The sequence below is a fragment of the Aulostomus chinensis genome, chromosome 10 (assembly GCF_037954235.1).
Source record: "Aulostomus chinensis isolate RoL2024-O1b breed Wild chromosome 10, RoL_Achi_v1.0, whole genome shotgun sequence".
NCBI lineage: Eukaryota > Metazoa > Chordata > Actinopteri > Syngnathiformes > Aulostomidae > Aulostomus > Aulostomus chinensis.
Genome location: NC_141329.1, coordinates 18,239,952 through 18,262,164, shown reverse-complemented (window position 1 = coordinate 18,262,164; position 22,213 = coordinate 18,239,952). Strand labels below are relative to the sequence as shown.

At 39.6% G+C, this 22,213-nt stretch overlaps 2 protein-coding genes across 5 annotated transcripts in view; one reads left to right on the top strand and one right to left on the bottom strand.

Moving 5' to 3' along the window:
- Nucleotides 1-273: 273 nt before the first annotated feature.
- On the top strand, nucleotides 274-3,733 carry LOC147254577 (uncharacterized). 2 transcript variants are annotated; one of them, XM_086215183.1, is made up of 4 exons: nucleotides 274-583; nucleotides 1,268-1,381; nucleotides 2,848-2,890; nucleotides 3,087-3,733. In XM_086215183.1, the coding sequence occupies exons 1-4, from the start codon at nucleotides 530-532 to the stop codon at nucleotides 3,284-3,286; spliced, it is 411 nt and encodes a 136-aa protein (XP_086071309.1). In that variant the 5' UTR covers nucleotides 274-529; the 3' UTR covers nucleotides 3,287-3,733. The 2 variants fall into 2 exon arrangements, with proteins under 2 accessions (XP_086071309.1, XP_086071310.1); XM_086215184.1 differs by having other exon boundaries at nucleotides 280-583; nucleotides 3,150-3,730.
- A 6,349-nt stretch (nucleotides 3,734-10,082) lies between these two features.
- Nucleotides 10,083-22,213, bottom strand: part of dscaml1 (Down syndrome cell adhesion molecule like 1) — a 103,007-nt gene continuing 90,876 nt past the window's right edge. For 2 of the 3 annotated variants that reach the window (XM_086216226.1, XM_086216228.1), the window contains 14 exons: nucleotides 21,268-21,421; nucleotides 19,167-19,284; nucleotides 18,404-18,567; nucleotides 18,053-18,151; nucleotides 16,216-16,404; nucleotides 15,400-15,528; nucleotides 15,153-15,311; nucleotides 14,907-15,062; nucleotides 14,672-14,702; nucleotides 14,445-14,566; nucleotides 13,866-14,018; nucleotides 13,378-13,572; nucleotides 12,972-13,280; nucleotides 10,083-12,883 (listed from right to left, as the gene is read on the bottom strand). In XM_086216226.1, the coding sequence (XP_086072352.1) occupies nucleotides 12,288-12,883; nucleotides 12,972-13,280; nucleotides 13,378-13,572; nucleotides 13,866-14,018; nucleotides 14,445-14,566; nucleotides 14,672-14,702; nucleotides 14,907-15,062; nucleotides 15,153-15,311; nucleotides 15,400-15,528; nucleotides 16,216-16,404; nucleotides 18,053-18,151; nucleotides 18,404-18,567; nucleotides 19,167-19,284; nucleotides 21,268-21,421 (2,574 nt within the window). In that variant the 3' untranslated portion in view covers nucleotides 10,083-12,287. The remainder of the gene's footprint in view (nucleotides 12,884-12,971; nucleotides 13,281-13,377; nucleotides 13,573-13,865; nucleotides 14,019-14,444; nucleotides 14,567-14,671; nucleotides 14,703-14,906; nucleotides 15,063-15,152; nucleotides 15,312-15,399; nucleotides 15,529-16,215; nucleotides 16,405-18,052; nucleotides 18,152-18,403; nucleotides 18,568-19,166; nucleotides 19,285-21,267; nucleotides 21,422-22,213) is intronic. The other variant, XM_086216227.1, reaches the window with a different exon arrangement.

Sequence of the window (22,213 nt, the reverse complement as noted above, 5' to 3'; positions counted from 1 at the left end):
ATTGCAACAATTTAATTTTCAACCTAAATGGGGGAAACTACTCCTTAATCACGTCATTGTAACTCTCTGTTATGTGTGTGTTAATGCACAATTATTGTTTAGGCTTGAAGAAAAAAGCATTATGCAAAGTATATGGTAAAATACTCTTTTTTTGAGGCTCCATGCCTGACCTGCCTCATTGCTACTGCTGCAGGAGAGATGCTAGTACACCTGAGGGATAAGTGTTTGCAGGGGGAAAGATTACTGATTCTCTATTTCTGTCCTGCAAAGCTCTTTAGCAGTCTTACCCGTGTGTTAGACACTGTGGCAATGAAGTGCGTGTGTATCTGGGAGCAAGTGTGAGCCGGCATAATCAACACTGAATGTTGAGATGTCCTTCCTCTGATTAGAGGAGCCCGTCATTGCATTCCTGATTGCTTGGAACTGTTCTTGTGTATCTAACCTTTCCATCAGCAGGCTTGTGGAAAGCCACTGAAAAAAGAGGAGGACATTCAGGACTATCGGACACACCAAAGGAATAGTGATCAAGATGTTGATCACCATGCTAACAGCTATGTATGTGATGGTCAAAGTTGTAGAATCGGTAAGATGATTACAATGTTAGATGGACTAGACATAAGTAGAATCCATGTGTTTATTCCTCATGAAAGTAGTATGCAATAAGGTTTCAAATACTTAAATTGTGAAAGTCCCAAATATTCTGTTTACTTTTTTTTTTAGTCATATTTAGGAATCTTGTGTGTTTGGAGGATGAAGCATTGTATTCAGTTTCGCTGTAACTTTTCTGTTTGTGCTCACTCAGATTGTAACTCATGCTTAAAAAGACGGCACGTAATCGTGATAGAGGTGAAACAGGTTGTCTGGGTTTTATACAGGGGTTAATACTAACAGCATTCAAATTCAGTGTTGCACTTTTTTAAGACACTTTATTGTTTACCTTGCAACAGTGTCGTTGGTAATTGTATTGTACAGCGTGGTAGCTCAGCTCAAAAACAAGCCAGTAATAAAACAGGTAGACAGGCCCCTTGAACCATAAAACAACAACAGCACAAACAAGTTTCTCCAAAATTGTTCTGGTTCATTTTTGTAACAATCAGCCACCCAGAGCCAAGTTAAGTGCTTCCAAAAATCCTCAGTGGGACAAATTGTGCTGAATTTTTTTTGTTGTTGTTGTTGAGATAAACTGAACTAGACTTGTGATGAAGAGAATTTCTTTTTGCCAAAGAGACATCTATACAACACCTCTAAACTAAAATCTCCTTTTCAGATATCGGTGCGGTTTGCACGGCAGCAGGACCCTTTGCCTTATATGGTGTCCCAGCCTTTGCCTTGGCAGGTTCATTCCGTTTCACACAGTCGAAGGAGCAGCAAAGCAGATGAGGTTAATTGAGATGAAATCTGTACCTCAATACTTGTGGCTATTACAGACATCAATACAGATGATACACGATGGTTATCTATAGTCTGCACGGCAGAGTCATCCCTGATTCATCCCTTCTTCTGAATATTGACAAGGGCCTCTTGAGGGTTGACTTTTTCTAAAGAAAATCAATGATAGTTGTTTAAGAAAAGAGACAAAATAGGCGAAAAGTTAAATTGTGGCTTTGGTACTTTTTGCACTCTCATCCTGGTGTAAATTGCAGAGTCACCTTCTATGTATAAGCATGGAAGATTACAGAAACAGGATTAAGGGCTGTTTGAATGCACATGTTCTGTTACTGAACACTTCTGCTAATTCATGTTGATGGTATATGCAGTAGGTGAAACTTTATGATGATGTCATGGCCAGGATTTCCTTGTAAAAAAAAATGAATTCCACTGAGAATACTCCAGGATAAATACACATTCATAAAAAAATAAATAAATAAAAAATCGTATTTCCCTGGGGTGTAGAGTAGTAGAAGCTTTTTCCTCAAAACTGGCTTTTCCAGACTGTTATGTAATGGCCCAAAGGAACATTCGCTGGAGTCAGTATAGGTCTAGTCACATGTTCAACTATTGCATGTGGTGGCTAAATAGAAGAAGTGCAGTAAAATAATATGATACCCCAGACAGTTCACAAAGTCACATGGTGAAAAAAAAAGTCAGACCCAGTGAAATCAATGGAACATGTCCTCAAACTGTACAGAGTGACATGGTATCCTGTCCAAAGACCTTTTCACAGGTGAAACAGGGCAAACCAAACATGCGATGGTTCACCGAGGGCACTCAGTGTTTCTGTTAAGAAGAGAAAGTGAAAGAAAACAGAGGCACATGAAAAATTATCCAGGAGTAAGTCAACAAATGAAAGGAGACATTTTAGTATGGAGACCTGACTGATGAGGTCATGGAGCTACTGTGTGGGACTAAATACAGGCATACAGCCAAACCAACAGGGTGAAGAAGGCTAAGCTGCTCCAGTCTGCAGCCTCTGGCTTCCCTGCCACCGCTGTGCTTGAGCTGTAATCCCAATCAAGCGGATTTGTGCTTGAGGTCATTACTCTAACTGTGGTGGGAATTCACACACACACACACACACACACACACACACACACACACACACACACACACACACACACACACACACACACACACACACACACACACACAGGTGAAAGTCATGCGTGCACGTTTAGTCCCATACATGTTCACATTTAAGCCTGGTACATTTTGTACAGTTGCACTGAAGAATTTAACTAGCGTGATTATCTGTTCACGTGTGTCTGATTTTGAAGTATTGCCGGTATGTGAGTTCCAGATGAGATTGTAAGGTTGATTATATCTGACAGCTCTCTCTCTTTATGCGTCAGCATCAGTACGTCACTTCACACTTTTTTTGTTTTTGTTTTGCTGTGTTTTCTTTTATAGTTTGATGGTTGCAGGAGGAACAGCATAGGAGTGTACAGAAAGAGTAAGTATTACTGTTAGATCATTAAGATGCTGGCTATTTTTCTGTCAAAAAAAAGTCACCTAAAAGTAACCACTAAGGTTTGATTTGAGAAAGTATCAGATTCAAACAATTTAAATGTTTAATAAAGTTAATCAGAAAAATAGCCCGCTTCACTCACGTTTTAAACCTTCATTTTTTAACTTAATTACTGCTGCAGACTATTTCTCCATGGCTATTGCCTCTGCCTCTTTGGCAATCCCCTGTGTCCTGTCGTGCTCAGACTCCAATGCCAGCAACGGGACATGCACTACACCCGCTGCACCCCCGCTCAGCCCTGTTGAAGTTGAAAAGGCAGCTGCCACCATCCAGACCCATTTCAGGAAGTTCCAACAGAAGAAACAGAAGAATGGCAAGTAGATGGACAGAGGGACAGAGACGGACAGAGAGAAAACAATAGGTGTAGCAAGCCTGAGAGGCCACAAGGAAGAGGTGGGACATATTTGGATTCACAGAAGGATGGATGGACTATGATGGTATAAACCTCTACATGCAGATGTACATACATTCAAACAGTGCAGTATGCATTTAGTATAATTAGTTGCACGGTGTTGTATATCCAGTAATACGTTTCAAACAACTGCTTGTATGTAAAACCTTTAATATTCTGTACTGCTGAATTGATTCTAGCTTTGATCTGCTGTAATGTCGGAGTGATTGTGAGAGAAAGAGAGAGAGAAAGAGAGCGAGAGTGAGTGCGTGTGTATTTTCAGTGTGTTTGAAACAAAAAATATGTATTTGTCATAAGCACATTAATGTATAACTATCTTATTTGAATAAATTGCTCCATCTTATGTTGCATTTCATTGAGCATGTTACACTGTTGTGTCTCTAGTGATTGGGGATTTATTTTCAATAATTCACATTTTCATATGAAGAAAAATACACACAAGGCGGCACAGTGGTGCAGTGGTTAGCACTGTCGCCTCACAGCAAGAAGGTTTCGGGTTCGAGTCCCAGCTCGGGCACAGGATCTTTCTGTGTGGAGTTTGCATGTTCTCCCTGTGCCTCATGGGTTCTCTCTGGTACTCCAGCTTGTTCCCCAAAGACATCAAGAGGGGACGAGGCTGATTGATACTCTAAATTGACCGTAGGTGTGACTGTGAGTGTGAATGGTTGTCTGTCTATGTGTGTTGGCCCTGTGATGGACTGGTGACCTGTCCAGGGTGAACCCCGCCTCTCACCCGTAGCTGCTGGGTTAGGCTCCAGCCCCCCCGTGACCCTTAACAGGACAAGCGGAAGACAATGGATGGATGGATGGAAAAATACACACAGCAGATATATTGCAAATAAAAAAAGATCCTTTTTAAGATTTCTGTTACGACACAGTATATAATATTCTTTCTTTTTAAAAAGAAATTGATACTTTTAAGTTAATTTATTCAGTTTTCGTGTATTGTATTTGGATAGAATGCATAAACTATGTGAAAGCTCCCTTTTTCAAAAAGAAATACCTTGAATTACTCCTCTTAAGGTGCTGCATAGAAATAGAAATAACTGAAGACATAAAATAACAACATGAGAACATTTCAGATAAAATAATCAAAATCTCCTGAACTTTAAAAATAAGTCCGAAGGAAAATAAAAAAAGAAAAGGGCTCAATATATTTTGAAAAAATGTACAATAAAACATAAAGTGAATTACAATCTGGCAGTATGGTGAATTTTATAACGACGTAATGGCTTGATGCAAGCTCTGATTTGCTTGAGTATGCAGACTTTACGCCTTCACAGTCAACTGCAACCTCGAGGACAAATCAGAGATGCTAATTTACCTGAAGTTTACCTACAGTTAGTGTTGCTCCAATCCCATGCGTAGGCATTCAAATCAGTGACGTTTGTGCTATTATGCAGCTACTGTGCATGCAAAAGGGGTGAAAAACGGTTGAGGTATGAAAGTGTAGCAGTTTAAGTCTGAGTGCTGTCACTGACCGCCTCCACGGATCCGATGACTCTTCCACTTTGGCACATCAGTCAATTCATCATCCAGCTTGTAACCTTGCATTCATGTTAGAACAAATCAAAATAGGGGAGACTGGGGATCTTGTCACACTTAGTCTTTATATATCTTCGGATCAGCACGTAATATTGTCCGAAACTGCACAGTAAATGAAAGAGAACATTTTTAGGCACGTTTTTCATTTTTCTGTCTTGTTTCAGTGAAGAGTTATAAAAACTAGAGTAGTGATTGCCTACATGTGACGTGTTCAGAGGGTGGGTTGACACACTAGGTGGGGAAAGATGACGCATATTATTTTTTAACAAATAACAAAAGGACCAATTCACGATCAGGATATTTTTTTATGGCAAATTTATATTAAAAATGACTCTTGCATCATCCATGTACTTTGAAATATAATAAATATAATGTTTATTTACAATGTCTGAGGTCTGTCATCAGGGAAACAGTTTTTTGTTTTTTTGTTTTTAATGAGAAGCCAAAATGTCTTTAAGGAAGCTTTTTGTCCAGTGTCCTTCCCCTAATGTCTCATTTAATAGAAGTACAAAGTATTCCTTTTTTCTCAATTTTAACTGTAAAATTTAAATCAGCAACAAAAATATAACTGAATTATCAGGCTGGTCACACAATGCAATGTAACTCATTTTAGACCACTTAATTTAGCAAGAAATCGGTGATTGAATCCTGTTTCAACCCAAACACAGACCCTCTGCGAAAAACTAACTGTGCTTTTTGTGCCTGAACATAAAAATGGAAAGTTAAGGAAGTGGATTTTCCGCTTAAAAGAAAATAATCTTAATTCATATTTCAGTCCCACGGTTGCAGCTCCGACCACCGTTTGGAATTGTGCAGGTAGGCACTGCCTTGTGTTGATGTCGATCTATTTTTTTCTGTGAGGCTTAACTCCCTTTAGCTTTCTGATTCATTTTCAAAGAAAGTTCCCAAATTTTACGTCTTAACAGTCAAGCACAGGTAAGCACAAAAACCATGGACACAATACACTCTTTAGCCATTATATAGTAAAAGGGTGACGCAGAATGCAGAATGCCTAACAGGGGTAATGAGTCCTTCTTCTCTTTCTTATCATGTGACTCAAATTATGAAGTAAAGTATATTTTATTTGTAATGTACACTTACTCTGGTGAATCTACTCTTTCTTAGACTTTAGCTTGTTTTTATCTCATACAACGTTTGGTCTCGGGCCGTTATTATTGTCAGCACTGTCGCCTCATAGTAAGAAGGTTGAGCCCCGGCTCAGGCTTGGGATCTTTCTGTGTGAGTCTCCATGTTCTCCCTGTTCCTGTGTGGGTTCTCTCTGGTACTCCAGCTTCCTCCCACAGTCCAAAGACATCAAGAGGGGACGAAGCTGATTGATACTCTAAATTGACTGTAGGTGTGACTGTGAGTGTGAATGGTTGTCTGTCTCTGTGTGTTGGCCCTGTGATGGACTGGTGACCTGTCCAGGGTGAACCCCGCCTCTCACCCGTAGCTGCTGGGTTAGGCTCCAGCCCCCCCCCCATGACCCTTTACAGGATAAGCGGTAGAAAAAATGGATGCATGGATGGAACCTTTGGCCTCCTTACTTTGTAACATTACAGAGTATTAAAAAACTGAGGTAATGTGAGAGAAAGTCTGTTTTTTCCATTGATCTCAACATATTCTATCAGGTTTTTACTGTGGTTGATCTATGTTGGCCCTGCGATGGACTGGCGACCTGTCCAGGGTGAACCCTGCCTCTCGCCTGTAGCTGCTGGGATAGGCTCCAGCCCCCCTGCGACCATTAACAGGAATAAGCGGAAGAAAATGGATGGATGGATGGATGGATGGATGGATGGATTTATAAGCTTCATTTATCTTTGTCTGTTTGCATTGTCCTTAAGATCTGCCAAGGTCATGCGATGGCTTTCCAGTTACACTAATCATTATTATCTATTAATGTTTCCTCCACTTACAGCACCATCCTCCATATCTCCACCTGTAGTGGTTGTGGAATTGGGACAAAAAAGGGAAAATTGATATTGTAGTTTTGTGATCCAGTTCAGAATTTAGATAGAAATCACCACCCTCTACTTTTATAAAATGGTATGATCAAAAACATTGGAATACGATTTTTGGCTGGCCCATACAAACCAGTAGCCAAAATCCACTTCTACCATTGAGTGTTGCCAGTATCTACGTGTGCATGTTGGATAGAGAGAACAGGAAGAAGAAGAAGTACGGGAGTTGCAACTTATGGAAGACGGGGACTCCTGTCAGATGGGTAAGTTGTCACATTGCTAATATTTTCAACATGAGAGAGCGATATTTAAAATTGGAGTAGTTTTATTGTGCTGCTACTTCTGATGTCATATTCTCTCTGGGAAAGGCAAAGCATATCATTAATTGAGGTAAGCACAAATTGATCAGTTTTCCCATTCTTAAGTAAAAAAAAAACTAGATTTACATTTTTAATCTTCCCATAATAAATATATATACTGTTTAACCACTCACTTATTGTTGGTAGAGTGGAGACTAATATGTGTAAGTATACATTTTCTTTAGCCATACTTGAGCTAAGACATAGCTATCATTCACAACCACCTCTTCTTGCATACCAGCATACTACTGCCAGTGCCCCACCACAACCACCAACCGCCATTCACTGACACATCGGTGAAGGAGACTGGAAGGCATGCAGCATGAAAATTAAGTGTTTTCCGCAAGAAATCTGAGAGAAAAATATATAAAATAGTTCAATGATAAATGCAACGTGATCTTACAGGATTTTGTAAAGACACGTTTACAAACCATATAACATACCACTTTGAAAGGACTTTGGCGTGCCATGTCCACACATTTGTTTGTTTTCAAGGTGTCAGTTAACCCCCTTTCTAAAGAGATGTTTGCCAACACTCTGACATCGTCATCATCATCATCATCATCATCATCATCACCAGTGATGTCAATGTCTTGGCAAATGACACATTGACATCATCGGTGAGGATTGTTTCCAACATTGTGCCAAGGTACAAACAGTTTTACAACCAAACAATACACGAAAATGTGTTTCTGAAGATATTTTGTTGGTTTGAGTTTCTGCTAAAGTATAAGTTACAGAGTCCAATTTCCTACAAGTGTCAGTATCACTAACTCACAGCTAATAAAAGGAGATGTACAGTTTTGCTAACATTAGCTGACACACTGAAGCGAGGACGCTGACGCATATGAGGCGATGAGACCGAAACCCAGCTGACACTTAATCCACAAAGCCCTTTGAATTCATCTGCATGGTTCTGAAAGAAGAAACAATATCATCACAGTTCATAAAAAGATAGCTTTATTGCACAAGGTGTTGAGTACTCTTTTTCTGTTTTTGTTGGTTTTCATAGAAAAGAAAATGTAGAGTTAAACACAAGCAATTGCAAATTGAAGCAACGTTTCCCCATAAAAGTTTCAAGGAACAACCTCTGCATTTTCAAAATGTTTTCAATAACCTTCCTTGAAATTGTTCAATTCATCATTTTCCCCCTTTTAATTTAAAACCAGTTAAATTTTCAGAACATGCAATGCTTCTTGTCCTCCCCCAAACAGTGGAATAAAAAAAAAAAAAAAGGCAAACTAAATCAAGCAACCAGTGACAAATAAAAAAAAAGAAGAAGAAGCTCAAAATAATCATAAAAAAAGAAAACAGTGCCAATAAATGTCCTGGAAAATCAAAAAAGACTCAGTATTTTAATTATGTGTGGTCCATTCTGACATGTTTAAATAAATCAAGATAAAGCAATTTTTTTTGTATAATTCTATAGTTTTTCATTAAGTCCTCTTCTGTTTCATTACAATAACTTCACTTCAAAGTTTACATTGTGCCCTGGTTTCTTGTGAAGATGTTGAAAATAGTACTCATTTATACAAAACACTTCCCTATGTACACAAGTCTTCAATTATGGAGTAGAAATCATGTTGTATAGGAGGTCAAGGGGTACGGTGAGGGGTGGGAACTGATTGGTTGAGCAGATGTGAAAACAGGGAAGTAGCACATGTGAAGTTGCTCTTATGGAGCGGAGTCAGTTTGAAAGTATCACGCATGTTATGTCACATATACACTGTGAATAACTAAAATCTTCCTGATTGAAGACTGAAAAATGCAGCAAAAGAGTTAAATGACAGAAAATATTTATAGAGGTTGGTACCAAAAAAAATCCTATTAATATTCCACAGTTAAAATGTGTAGAAATTTTAAGTGTACTGATACGTTACATATTTGCTGCAAAAGTACTCTACAACCATGGCAAGGAAGTTTCACTAATTCGTTGTATTATGGGATGTTAATACAAAACATTTAACAGCCGTGTATACATTCAGTTGAAAATGGTCAATATCTTAACCTGAATTCAAGATTCAGGGATGAAAAGGGAAGCAAGGACCTGAAGTACTTCACGTAAGGCAAGTTGAGTGAATAAAAAAAAAAAAAGTTAAATAATATTTGAGAATAAAATTTACATTGCAGAATATAATGAAAATCTCAGTCTGATACACATTTAGAGGGTGGAATTTTCTGCAAAAAATAAAACACCACGTTTACTTTTCGCAAACTGACAGACGGTCGATCCTACAAGAGCAACTTCACATGAGAACCGGGGAGAGCAGTTGTTCATTTCATCACTCCATCCAATATCCATACAACTGGAGTCAAGAGGCCGGCTTTTTGGCGATTAAAAAAAGGCATCCCATTCCCAAACTATTGTTTTTTTTTATGAAAACAAAGATGCGCATAATTTGAAACCTAAATCTAAATTGATGTCTAGTTTGAAATAAAAAAAGGAACCATAAATGTAATTGTAAAGACTCATCATGTATTTTAAATGTTATACTGTCCAATTTGGGGAGGACTTGCTATGTCACAGAGAAGAAACAGAAATACTTGTTGGTCTCTTCATTAGTTATTATCAGGTAATAGCATTGAGTTTGTGAACACACCTTTGAAAGGTACAATACAACATTTTACAATAGGCTCACTTACTGTATAGGCTGTCCTTGTTTGACCGTTTTCTTTTTCAACACCACACTTTCTGCACTGAGCCATAGAACACAGTTAACCAGCAACACAATCTCACACTATACTTGAACTGCACTGTGCTTGTCCTTTCAGCTGCGTTCCTGCTGCACAGGCTTTCGCAGTGGGGAACATTTACAGAATCACAAGGGATCATTGTATCGTTCCTGAAAAAAAAGATCAGAAATGATACCACTTTCATCTCTTCATTTTCTATCATACCACTTTGTTTTTATCTTTTCCCATCCATGGTTGTGCTACCCGTTTAAGTCATGAGCTTCTGTCTTCTTTTTCTTCCTTCCTTCTTGCAGTGTTTCACTCTGAGCGATTGTCTTGTGATCTTTTATATATCTTTTCAATTAGAACGGCTTTTATATTTCTCTGCTTTTTTCAATATTCATATATTTGCTATATATTTGAATAGAAATATATATGTACATACTTTTGAAAACAAACATATATCATATCTTTTTTCTATTGCGAGAGCCCTGATGTTACGTTTTATCATTGCAAAACATTTGGAGCAACTCTAAGTTTTTTTTTTGTTGTTTTTTTTTTGGAACGATCTTTGTTATGGGATTACGCTTTGGGAGAAGAAATGGGAACACAAAAATAAACTTAAAATTAACAGGTACAGTACCATGCATAAAGCTAAACTCATTTTCAGTGAGGTGGAGGGGCTTGAAAACGCATCTTCTCATTTTGAAGATCACTTATTTCCAAAGACAAATTAGATCTCTCTCTGATATAAACCCCTCTCTGTTCCCAAACACTTGATCCGTCTTTAATCTTAACGTCATTTTTCCATTCATAAGTTTTTATTTGAGACCACATTATACATTTTTCTTGTATACATCTATATGATTTTTCTGTTCGCAACTTCTCTCAATGCAGTTTGACACTAAACATCAAATAGCAATTCTGCCTGTCTGTGCATATTAGACCTCATCTCTGTCTGTCGTTTCAGCTAGCCGGTATGCTAGCAGTAGGTCACAGTGACGCTGTATGGATATGATGACGGACTGGGTGTGTACAGATGAAGGTAGGCAAGGATGGAAAGGGGTAAAGTGGGTACTTGCAAATGAGTTCAACGCAAAATAATGGTATTGTGGCACCAGAATGAATCATAAAGAGTCTCTTTCTTTCGTTTGAGGGAGGGAAAAGAAAGAGTCCTCTTTCATAGCATCTGTAATTTCTTCCTTTTTAAACCTCTGTCCCTCATTTCAGGTCAGTCAACTGCACAAAACAAAATGCTGGAACAAATTAGAATCCTATATTATCAGCATCATCATTACTGCCCCCGTATCCCCTTTCACAGGTACAAAAATGAACAGTGGGTTCAGTTTTGACACAGACATCTGCCCGAGAGGTCAGCATACAGATTGACTTTAAAAAGGTCCACTGTTGGTGTGTGCCTGCCACATGTATAGATATATATATTTACACATATACACCCACACGCACACACGCAGGCTTGTGAAGGTTTCTGTTACTTGTATCCATCCTAACCTTTTCTTAGTGCACATGGGATTATATATCCATCATCCAATAAAAAAGAAAACAAAAAGCTTTGATTTACCTTTCACTTATTGATGCTTAGCATTTTTTTATCTTCTCTGTTTTGAGTCTGTTTATGAAAGCATCAGTTAAGACAACTATATTGTGTCATCCATTGCATGTATAAGAAAATTCTCCAAGTCTCAAAACTGCTATTCAGACAGCAGATCCTTCCACTGCCTCTAATGTATGAATCCATGATGCAATTAACTCTCAGAGCAAGTGTGACACAAAGGTTGGTGGTTAATGCATACAGTAAAAGCATCCTGCCATGGCACAATGCTGTGATATGAGCTCTTCTTCCATGAAAGACCAGAAAAGTAACATTTACAAACTTAAAAAAAACCTTAACACGCGTGTAAAATTCAAGCAACCTGCTTGATTATTTTACTGCCTTGGTTCCAGACAATAAGACAGTGCACGTGGAAAGGATTTTGTGCATAAGTAGGCCTACTGTCTCTTCACCAGAAAATGAAAGCATGAAGTGAACAAATAAATCATTTATGTTTTGGCAAGTAATTTCCAGGGTGGTTGAATTAGAGATAGGGAAAGATGATACAACAGTAAAAGAAAGCAATCAGGCAGAAAGAAAGGCAAACCCCTGTGCTGTGGAGACCCAAATCTGACACCTTCATACAGCAGTGTTGATGAGAGCCCAACCAGTCCCCTGCAGCCTGGCACAACGCAGGCACTGATGGGACAGCTGGGCATGTGTATCTTCTTCACCCCACTTTTCATAGAGGCTCCAGGCAAGTGCTGGCTTGACCAGTATTCTAGTAAGAGTTACAGTGACAGGCCGCAGTGATGACAGGCTACACTAATGTGTAAGACTTGGAGTAGGCTCCTGCCCCTCCATCCCTCTGCTTCTGTAGTCTGCCTAAGCCCGAGGAGCTGCTCTCCAGGAGAGAGTCTCTGGATCCTCCCATCTTGGAGGAGGATGAGGAGGCACCTCCAGGGGTCCCTCCTGAGGCCCCTGCTGCCCCACCTCCACCCGAGGATGATGATGCCCCTGCAGCTGCAGCAGCAGTAGCAGCAGCTGCTGCAGCTGCACCTTGGGCCACTGAGGCAGAGGAGCCAGGCATGGTGAGAGTCCTCTGGGGAAGTGTGGAGCTGCTAGAACTAGCAGACACCCCTCCACCTCCACTACCTCCACCACAGCCTCCTGTTGCTCCTCCAGCAGAAGCCCCAGAGGAAGTGAGTGAAGACAGGCCAGAGTGGCCCATGGTCAGGGCCTGCTGCTTTGCAGAGTCCATAGTCATATGACGGCCCTGGCTGTGATATGCCCGTTGGGCTAGGCCACGAATAGAGGCTTCACGTGGAGGAACCACTGGGCATGGGTCATGATGCTCTGACTGCTTTCGGAAGAAGGGGTCTGATTTCATATAGAGGGGTATGTTGCAGTAGTCACCTGGAGGGATAACATTCAATTCAATATGTTTGAAATATATACATTTTATAATTTGTTTCAAAAATAACATCTTGTAGCAGCTACTTACTTTTGGCGCGGTGTGGAATGGGCACAGCTACATTCTTGCCACGGTCATAGTCCTGGGGTTTGGGTGGCGAGGCAGTGAAACGGCAGATACCGGGCTCTGATGGCGTGCTCATTGAAGTCATGCTGTCTGCATTGTCATTGGTACCTGTAGTCATCTGGTCAGATGAGCTGTCAGAGATAAAACACTCTGTAATCTCAAATTTGGCGTGCTGTAGGTGTTCCTCCAGCTTGGCATGCTCATATGCTCTTGCCAGCTCCTCGTAAGTGGAAGAGGCACTCTCTGTTGACACCATGCTGTTGCGACCCTTATCTAAGGCAGAAAGAAAAGCAAATCAAGCTCTTTTAGCCTTGCACTTATTATATATGCAAGTCAATGGCTGTAAGTGTTATTTCACCCTTGTGCCAACCTGTGTCCTGTGAAAGGCTTGCACTGTAGCTGTCACTCTCTGTGACAGTGATGCCATGCTGAGAGCCAACTGTGCGCCAGTCTGATGTGAGAGTGCGGGCTGGTGTAGAGGCCTGACACTTGGTCAGAGTCCACTGACTGGAGTAGCGGTTCCTGATACTGTGGGCGGATTTGACACTCTTCCTTGACACTGGGTCTAGTGGGAAATGGAGGAAGCGATAAGACCGATATACTTACGTACAAAGTTGAGAAGATGTTGATGATGATGATGATGATTTTAATTTACAGGAAAATAAAAAAAAAAAAAAACAACAAACAGCCTTGTTGCTTCAATCTGAGCCATATTAGATTTGAACAGAAAATAGAAAAAAAAACACCATACTGTGTGTGAACACATTATGGGAAAGACATTTGCAGGAGCTTTCATAACAATAACATGTCAATTAGCATTCACTCAGAAAATGTTGAGCAAGGAGAGAGAACACTTACTGGTTCCTGGTCTAATGTCTGACATGTCAATCAAGGGGCCAGTATTCTGGATGAGAGCAGGATGGTGGACAGACACACCGGTGCAGAAGCTTTGAGGGTTCCCAGTTTGATTGAACTCTGTGTCTGTCACAGGTATGGTGGCTTTGTCCTCACCTAGCAGAGAGAGAATGAATGTTTCAGAAACGATAGCCCCTGCATGTCATTTTTATCAGCAGTCTTTGGTCATTCTGGTGAGAAAACAACGCAATTATATATAATTCTTTATTATTATATAATATATGGCCTTTTTTAAATTGTAAGTTTGAAAAACAATGTTAACTTTTTTCAGTATATTAAAAAAATGTAAATATCATCTAAACTTGACATACAGAGAGAATGGACTTAAAAAAATAACAGCTATTGCCCAGGTTAGTTGTAAAATCCTATTCGATATCAGCAAAGAAATCAGACAGTGTGTATCCATAGTTTCCAATTTTCAATAAAAATTGGCATAATTCATTCAAACACCGATCAACAGACACAAATGTGGACATAAGCACAATAAATTGCTCTCTCTCTCTCTCTCTCTCTCTCTCTCACCGATTTGCTTGATGCCCTCCTTGTCTTCAATTAGCAGCTGCACCCTGGGGATGTCAATGTGCAACCGTGGGCCCTGAGGCGGCCCCTTCACAGGGGTGTCAAAGCTGCGGTTGTTTTTACTACTCCAGAGACACACACAAACATTCAGTAATATTGAGGTATTACCAGATGAGTATTTGTCATTTTACAAAATAATGTTTCAGACTGATTTGTAATAGTCATCTCACCTGATCAGCATCTCTGCCAGGCTTTTGGCATCTAGAGGAAGGAAGCGAATACAAGGGATTACTATTTCCCTGACAGCCAAATAAATCTTTTAAAGTAACTCTAGAGATGTCATTCAAAAATCTCTTTGAAGTCAGCATCTGCTTGAGAAGGCTGCTTTGTTCTTATTGCCAGTTCATTCCAACCGCTTTCTCCTGTCTATTTACTTCTTTCTCTTTTTCTTTCTCTCTCTCTCACCTCTCAGCCTCTTCAGTCTCTTCTCTTTACGTTTCTTGCGAATGATGAAGAGGAGTGCAACACCCAGAGTGACCAAGATCACAGGACAGCCAATAGAAAACAGCTTCTTGACGTCATCGTTTTTTTCCAAAGGAGATTTTATTGGAGGAATAGTACCTGGATGTAAAGAGCAGGTTTTAGATGCTTCGCTTTTAATTTTAATCTAAATTTTAAGTCTCCAGAGAATCTTTTGAGTCCTCAACTTACTGCCATCATAATCCAGCGTTGCAAATTGGGAGCTCTGGTTACCACAACCGGCACTGTTACAGGCTTTCATCTTCAGTTCGTACCAGGTGGCCTCACGCAGCTCTGCCAGGAACACATCCGTGGTGGCATTGGTTCGCACACTCTGCCATGTCCATGTACCTATGACAGACACAAAAACAATGTTCAGTATTTTCTCATAAAGATGCAACATTTGTTTTTTACATTAATCAAACTAAGCGTAACTCACCTTTTGGTCTAAACTCCAGTGTGACAACACTGATAGGGCAGCCACCGCTAGCCCAGCCCTGGAGGTTAAGGCGGGCGTGGCTGGAGTTAATGTGGGTGAAGACAGGTTGATCCTTGTTGAATAACGGCTCTGTAAAAAGAAGAAAGACCATTGCCTGTTCTCAGAGTGTGCTGGGTAAACTAGAACTTTGATTGAGGGAAGTCAAGACAACAGATCTTTTAGCGTTATGTCTTACAGCGACAAATATAATTGATTCAGCTTTGCTCTACAAATGAGACAAATGGTGAAAATCAAAATTAAAAAAAAAAATTTCATACCCTTAAATCTTAATCAGCGACAGACAATTAAATCTTTTATAACATCACCTAATCACTGGTTAAAAAAATGTGATGTTATTGTTTTTTTTCAGTTAAACATTGGAGATGAAAAGAAGCTTTTATGAGTATAAATAATACCCCACATGCTGGTTTAGTTTGATCTTTTAGGAGCCATTTTGCATCTGCGATTTCAATAGTTTGTTCCGTGTCAATATGCCGGGTCAAAGATGAAGGATTTTAATGCAGCTTTTAATGGGCTCTGATGTTTCTGTTATTGTTGAATGAATGCTATTGATTCAGAGTTTCACTGCTGAGTGCATCCCACTGCGCTATTATAGGTGCCCCTTTTTGTAATTAGATTTAGTGCATCAATATTGCCATTTAGAAAGTGCATAATTCCCAATTATGTACTCCAGTCCAGTTTAACGATGACTGCAGGTGATTTTATACTTTCATCTATTTCTTTCTATTGCTTCATCTACTTCAGAAGGCTTCTCACCTCGCCCGTGGGTCTTCGCCTCGATGATCTCGCTGATGCGTCCCGCTCCAACACTGTTCTTTGCAGCTAGTTTGACTTTGTACCAGGTGCCACAGCGAAGGTTGTCCAGTTTAAAGGAGCGCTCACTGGAACTGATGAACACATCTTTCCATTCCTCTGTGTTGTCTACAGAGTACTGCAGCACGAAACCTGCACACAGAGTAGGATTTTGATTAGTTTAGAACAAGTTCTGTACCCCCTGTGCAGTTTACCCCTTTGCTATAACCCTGGAGAAGGTGTACACACTGAGACACACCCTCACAGCCCTATTAGGGGCGTTTGGACTGTGAACCAATCAGGAGAAGTGTAGCAGCAGGTCATTACAGAATGGGGGTCGGAAAAACCTTGCAAGTTTTGGCAATTTTTTTTGCCATTCTTTCTGATGTAGCTGCTCTTACACGTATCCTAGTTTGGGTATTATGGCTTCAACAGACAATGAATTAACTTAAATTAACATCCTGGACATTGCCTCCAACCATGTCAAACACTAACCCTTATCCTAAAAAATCTCCTCCTGAAACTACATTATAAACTGACTGTTTTGTTCTCGAAAGATGCATGAGTTCTGACAATGTCTCCTCATCACACAAGAATTATCATCTTTCATCACAGGATAACAGTCCCTTTTTTGAAACCACATTACTGGTCTTGCATTAATCTGTTGCCTCTACTGCCCACTAGATGGCAGTGTCAGACTGTTGCTTTTAAACCCAAATAGGCTCAGATTGAAGGACTGTCACTTCTATGCCGCCATTAGTTACCACCAAACCCAGAGACTGGGATGGCGCTGACTGAGCATCTATGCAAATGAGCGTTTGCAATATGGTGACTGTTTTTATAATCAGCTGCCTTCCAGAGCCAACTCCCTCCTGCTCAAAGATACTTTGCATCTAATCCTCCGTCTTTCCTTCTATCTGTTTGTAATTATCTATATGCGAATGTCTCCCTACGTTGCTGTATACTCTATGTATCATCTATTTTCCCTTTCTCTTTTCTCCAACAGATGGTACCATAATTTCCAAAATATTAGAGGGGTTAACATGTCCTGTACTGTTTGTTTATGAGTTTTACAGTCACCCTCAGTCTGTCACAGAAGAGAAGAGAACACAGCAGAACAGAACAGATGAACAGTGGGAACAGTACAGCAAAATACAAGAACAGAATAGATTAAAAATGAAAAAAAAAATACTCATTTTTTTTCCTTGCCTTCATTTAAATGTTTATTGTTTCATAAATGCCCCAAAACTGGCTGTCTTTCATGTTTTATCTGAAAAGAGGTAGGCTACAGATGTCACTGCAGTAATGTAGAATAGATGCTTGATGAGGTACTTCATCAGGACTGACATTGTACAGATTTGAAAACGGAATAAATAGATAAGGTCCGTTGATGTTCTAGACACTGTATAAATTATCTGAATACGGAGGAATAAGAAATTCATCATAGGTTCTCAAAGTTTTTATTGCATCCTTCCATGCTCATGATTGTGCAGAAAATACTTAATAGTTACAGTGTTAAATTATATTCTACCTTGTGTTTCAATGAGTTTCATGGCTATTTATTTATAAATAGAAATATATGGACAGAATGGTTACAAGAATTCAGACGATCAAGCTGACATATAGTTATAGTAAACATTAAACCATGATGTTTAATAGATCAGCAAAAGGGAAAGAAAACACAGACAGAGGTCAAGAGGACAGGACCGCAACTGCCTTTATACAACTAATTCTGAGGAGATACATATAAATGTGGTGGAAACTGTTAAACACCCATTTTTAAAAAAGAAAAATATAATACCTCTAATGGAGCTGCCACCATTGTCCCCTGGTATCCAGGCCAGAGTGATAGAGGAGGTGGAGGTGGTGGAGACAGTTAGACGAGGCTGATCTGGAGGGACTGAGGATCACACACACACACACACACACACACACACACACACACACACACACACACACACACACACACACACACACACACACACACACACACATATACATATATAATTATTCACATAGCAAGACCTGTAGTAATGATTTAATTCTAAAATCTAGAGTTTACAGAATACTTGCAGTAAACTTAAAAAAATACTTTAATCACATGATTTTACCAGGTTTTCTCATTCTGCTGTTATTATTGTCATTTTCCTACCTTGCACTAACAGATTGACTATGATGGTGTCAAAGCCCAGTGTGTTTGTGGCCGTGCAAGTGTAGTAACCAGAGTCTTCAGCTTTGACAGAACGCAGCACCAATGTGCCATTGGCCAAAATCAGGCGCTGTCCATCTAGAGACACGGGGATGGCTGTGTCCTCACTAAAGGAAAGAGAAAAAGAATCATCAGATGAAGGCTTTAAAGAAGATACAGACCGACCTGTAAGTCTAGCACTTTGTTATACTATAATTGGAGATGTGCATCATTTCTGATGATGTGCATCATTGATAAAACCCTAGTGGTGTCCGTTTGTCATAAGTCATTCTTGCTATCATTCAAGCAAATAATCTGAAAAACACAGGTTTTTAGTCACAGATCTCTTATGTTTGGTATCATGAGGCGATTTTACATGAACTAATCTACGTTTTGAGACCACACATAAGTTGCATTTTAGTAAATTTTGGAAAAATTCCCGATTTGAAATTTCCACTGATATTGCAATTGCGATATGATTTGAATGGAATATCAGAGGGAATGTAATTCTTTTTACACCATTATTCTCATTTTCATTGAAGCTGGGTCAGTAGAATAAGATGTGTAGGCAATATTATATCTAAAATAATATTTTGAAACACATTTAGACTTTAACAAATATTCCACCGTCCTGCAGTAGGCCATACTGCAATTTCAATCAAATTTTGATTCATTTAGCAGCTTTAATTTTAAATAAACTTTGATTAAATCAATGGTAAATTCTCACCTGTCTTTGGTCCATTTAATAGTTGGGGTCGGTTCTCCTACTGAGCTACATGGCAGTCGTACCTCCTTCATCCATGGAGTTGTCACTGTACCCCCAAACGACAGGATCTTAGCTGGGGCTGGTGGAATATTTGAAAATATAAATAAAAAAAAAATAAGTGAAAAATTTGATATAAAGCATGAGCTTATGGTAGAAGAATTAAAAAAAGTGCTAATTAATGTCTACTAAACATTTCTCTTTCCATTGTCCTATAACCGGTTTTCAATTTCAATACTCAGATGCTGTGGAGGTTTGAAAATGCCTTGAATCAATACAGATAGTGATGGTTGATGTGCCATGCATACCCTGATTTGTTGTCCATTTGGGATTCTGTCAATAAACAGGATTTACTCAAAGGGAATGTGAAAAGCACTTCCTGTGATTCACAGCTAGTGGCAAATAAGTGTGTGTTTAACATGACATTGTCCAGCAAAGAACAGTGAATGAATGAGTACATAAGACAGAGAGGATATGAGAACAATATCCATCCATTCAGGCACATAACACTGCTCTCCTCATCCCTCGCTCTGTCTCTGCTCTTTCTTAAGCTGGCATCTTAATGCTAGTGCTCTAGTGCACTTATGTTAAGGTTGAATGAAGTATTGAGTGGGCAAGCCTGGGGGACACTGCTTTTTACAGCTACCGATCAGCTGACGCACCCACCCATACAAGCACACACACACGCATGCACTCTCTCACACACACACACACACACACACACACACACACACACACACACACACACACACACAGAGTTGCAAACCTTTGCACCCAGCAGTCAAATAAATGAATAGATACAGAAAAGAATAACATGGTGGAAAGTGCACTTCATTCATTCGTACTCTGTTTTTTTTCCCTGCCTTTTAATCCACTGCCTATTGATTTAACTGCCCTCCTCACGTCTCTGCCTCTCCGTTGTCATGTGGTATTTGTTGGGTCTGCTCCTGTCATGTCATTTCCTCTACACCTGCTGTCTTAACGTGTGCACCCCAGCTTATCATTTCCATGGGCAGTTTATCTGGTGCCCTCTGAACTGAGAAGTCAATAGCGGACCTTGATCTGCAGCGTGAAACAAAAACAAGTGACACACATACAGAAGGGAGGGAGGTTGGAGAATATGCATTTGTAGAAAAGAAATAAAGAGAAAGTGAAAAAAGAACCTGATCTCATGGTAATACATGGCATGGCCATGATAATAACCACCCCCTCATCAAAGCACATCTGTTGAAAAAAGCACCACGATAACAATTCTATTGGAAAATCACTTAGGATTCCTTTTGCAATGGACATGCAAAATCTCTTTCTGGTTCTTGTAATTTCCTTTTTCTTTTTTTTTTACATTTATTAAAAGGAAACATTATCTTATAATGTGTCAAAGTTATGATCGGGTTAGGTGTAGCAACAAAAGAAAGTAAGGTGAATGTAAAATGCAGTGTTTTTGACCAGACATAAATGTCTTCCACTGCAATTTCTGGTGTTTGGAGTTATCAACAACCTCCCAACCTATAAAAGAACTAGACAGCTACTCTACCTCTGATACATGCGCCATGATACTGAATTTTAATGACAATAACCAATGCGCACCATAGGACACTGAAGCAGGGAATTCATGTGTCCTCCATACAAAAAAATCCTTACAGAAAAATCGCCCACCATTCTATGTTAATTGTGGTCATATCATGTATTTTCGGAGAAATGCCAGAGTACCAAGAACTATCAATCAAAACATCCATGGTACTGTCGAGAGACAGAACAATCAATTAATCAGAAAACAAATGGAGAAGACAATAAATCCAATTGATAACAGTAAGCATTAATTACGTGTTTGTAGAACCGAATAACTTGATGTGTCAAGGTAAAAATCTGTTAATTTCTTAGGGCAAGGGGTTGAAAAACAGTCATTGGAATACTGTTAAAGCACTATAAGTAACTTTAATGTCCACAGTCAAAAAATTCATCCAAGTTCATCCTGGTTTTCACCTCCCAGATTGATCCAAAAATTAACAAATAGCCCTAAACCCACATCTCTCAGCAACATCCTCTTTCATATTGTGGGACTCACCCTTGGCAGCTGGTTCCACAGTGACCTTCTCACTGAAGTTACCCCGACCTGCAGTGGTGACAGCTGCAGCCCAGATAAGGTACTGCTGACGGTGGTTGAGGTGGGTGATTCGGTAGAACAGAAGCTCTGGATTTGCTTCATATTCGCTGGGAAGCTGAGGAGAGTCGAAAGATGACAGGAAGGTGTGAATGTGTGAGGATCAACATTGGAAATGTGTTTTTACTGCAGAGCTGAGCAGCTTGCATATCATGTAACATTGTATAGAGCCACAGATGCAAGAGACACATCTTTCACTTTTAAACCAATGGCTAAATGGTAGAGGTGCACATGGCATGTGTGCCCATATCAACAGGTCCCCACTTTGAAATGGGCCAACATGCGGAAATATTTGCTGCATTTCATTTGACTACTATTTTGAATTTCAAATACTAGTTTCAGATAAACTGATCGTGTGTTAAAAAAAAGTAACCCCCATACAAAAGAAACACTAACTCTCTGAGGTAAAATTCTGTAACACAAAAAAACCCCAATTTTTTTCCTGAAACACAAAAATTCTTATATACACTTTCATGCTCGGGCCCTAATTGGAACTCCAAGTAGTGACGAGTGGGCCGTTGCAGCCTTGCACACATCACAGTGTGTCTGTTCCACACCATAGAGCGAGAGGGAGATGAAACCTGATAATATTTGGAATTTGCATGAGGGAGCAGGCTAGTGAGTGCATTGTGGTGTAAAAATCACTTCCTCTGTCCACTAGGTGGTGCAAGAGAGAAAAGTTCTTAAGAAGTTTCATCCAAAATTTGATTCAAATCTGGTCAGCCCATTAGGAGTGTATCACATTGTAAAAAACAAAACATGAAATTTCTTGTTGCCATCAGGTGTCTCTTTGACTGATATACCAAAAAATAAAATGGGTGCTCCCTTGGCCGATATTACAACCCTCCAC

Excerpts from the sequence above, each read along its gene's own strand:
- LOC147254577 (XM_086215183.1), top strand. The coding sequence starts at position 530 with ATGTTGATCACCATGCTAACAGCTATGTATGTGATGGTCAAAGTTGTA. Across the intron at positions 584-1,267 it reads TGGTCAAAGTTGTAGAATCG|ATATCGGTGCGGTTTGCACG; the intron begins GTAAGATGATTA and ends TCTCCTTTTCAG. Across the intron at positions 2,891-3,086 it reads CATAGGAGTGTACAGAAAGA|ACTATTTCTCCATGGCTATT; the intron begins GTAAGTATTACT and ends TTACTGCTGCAG.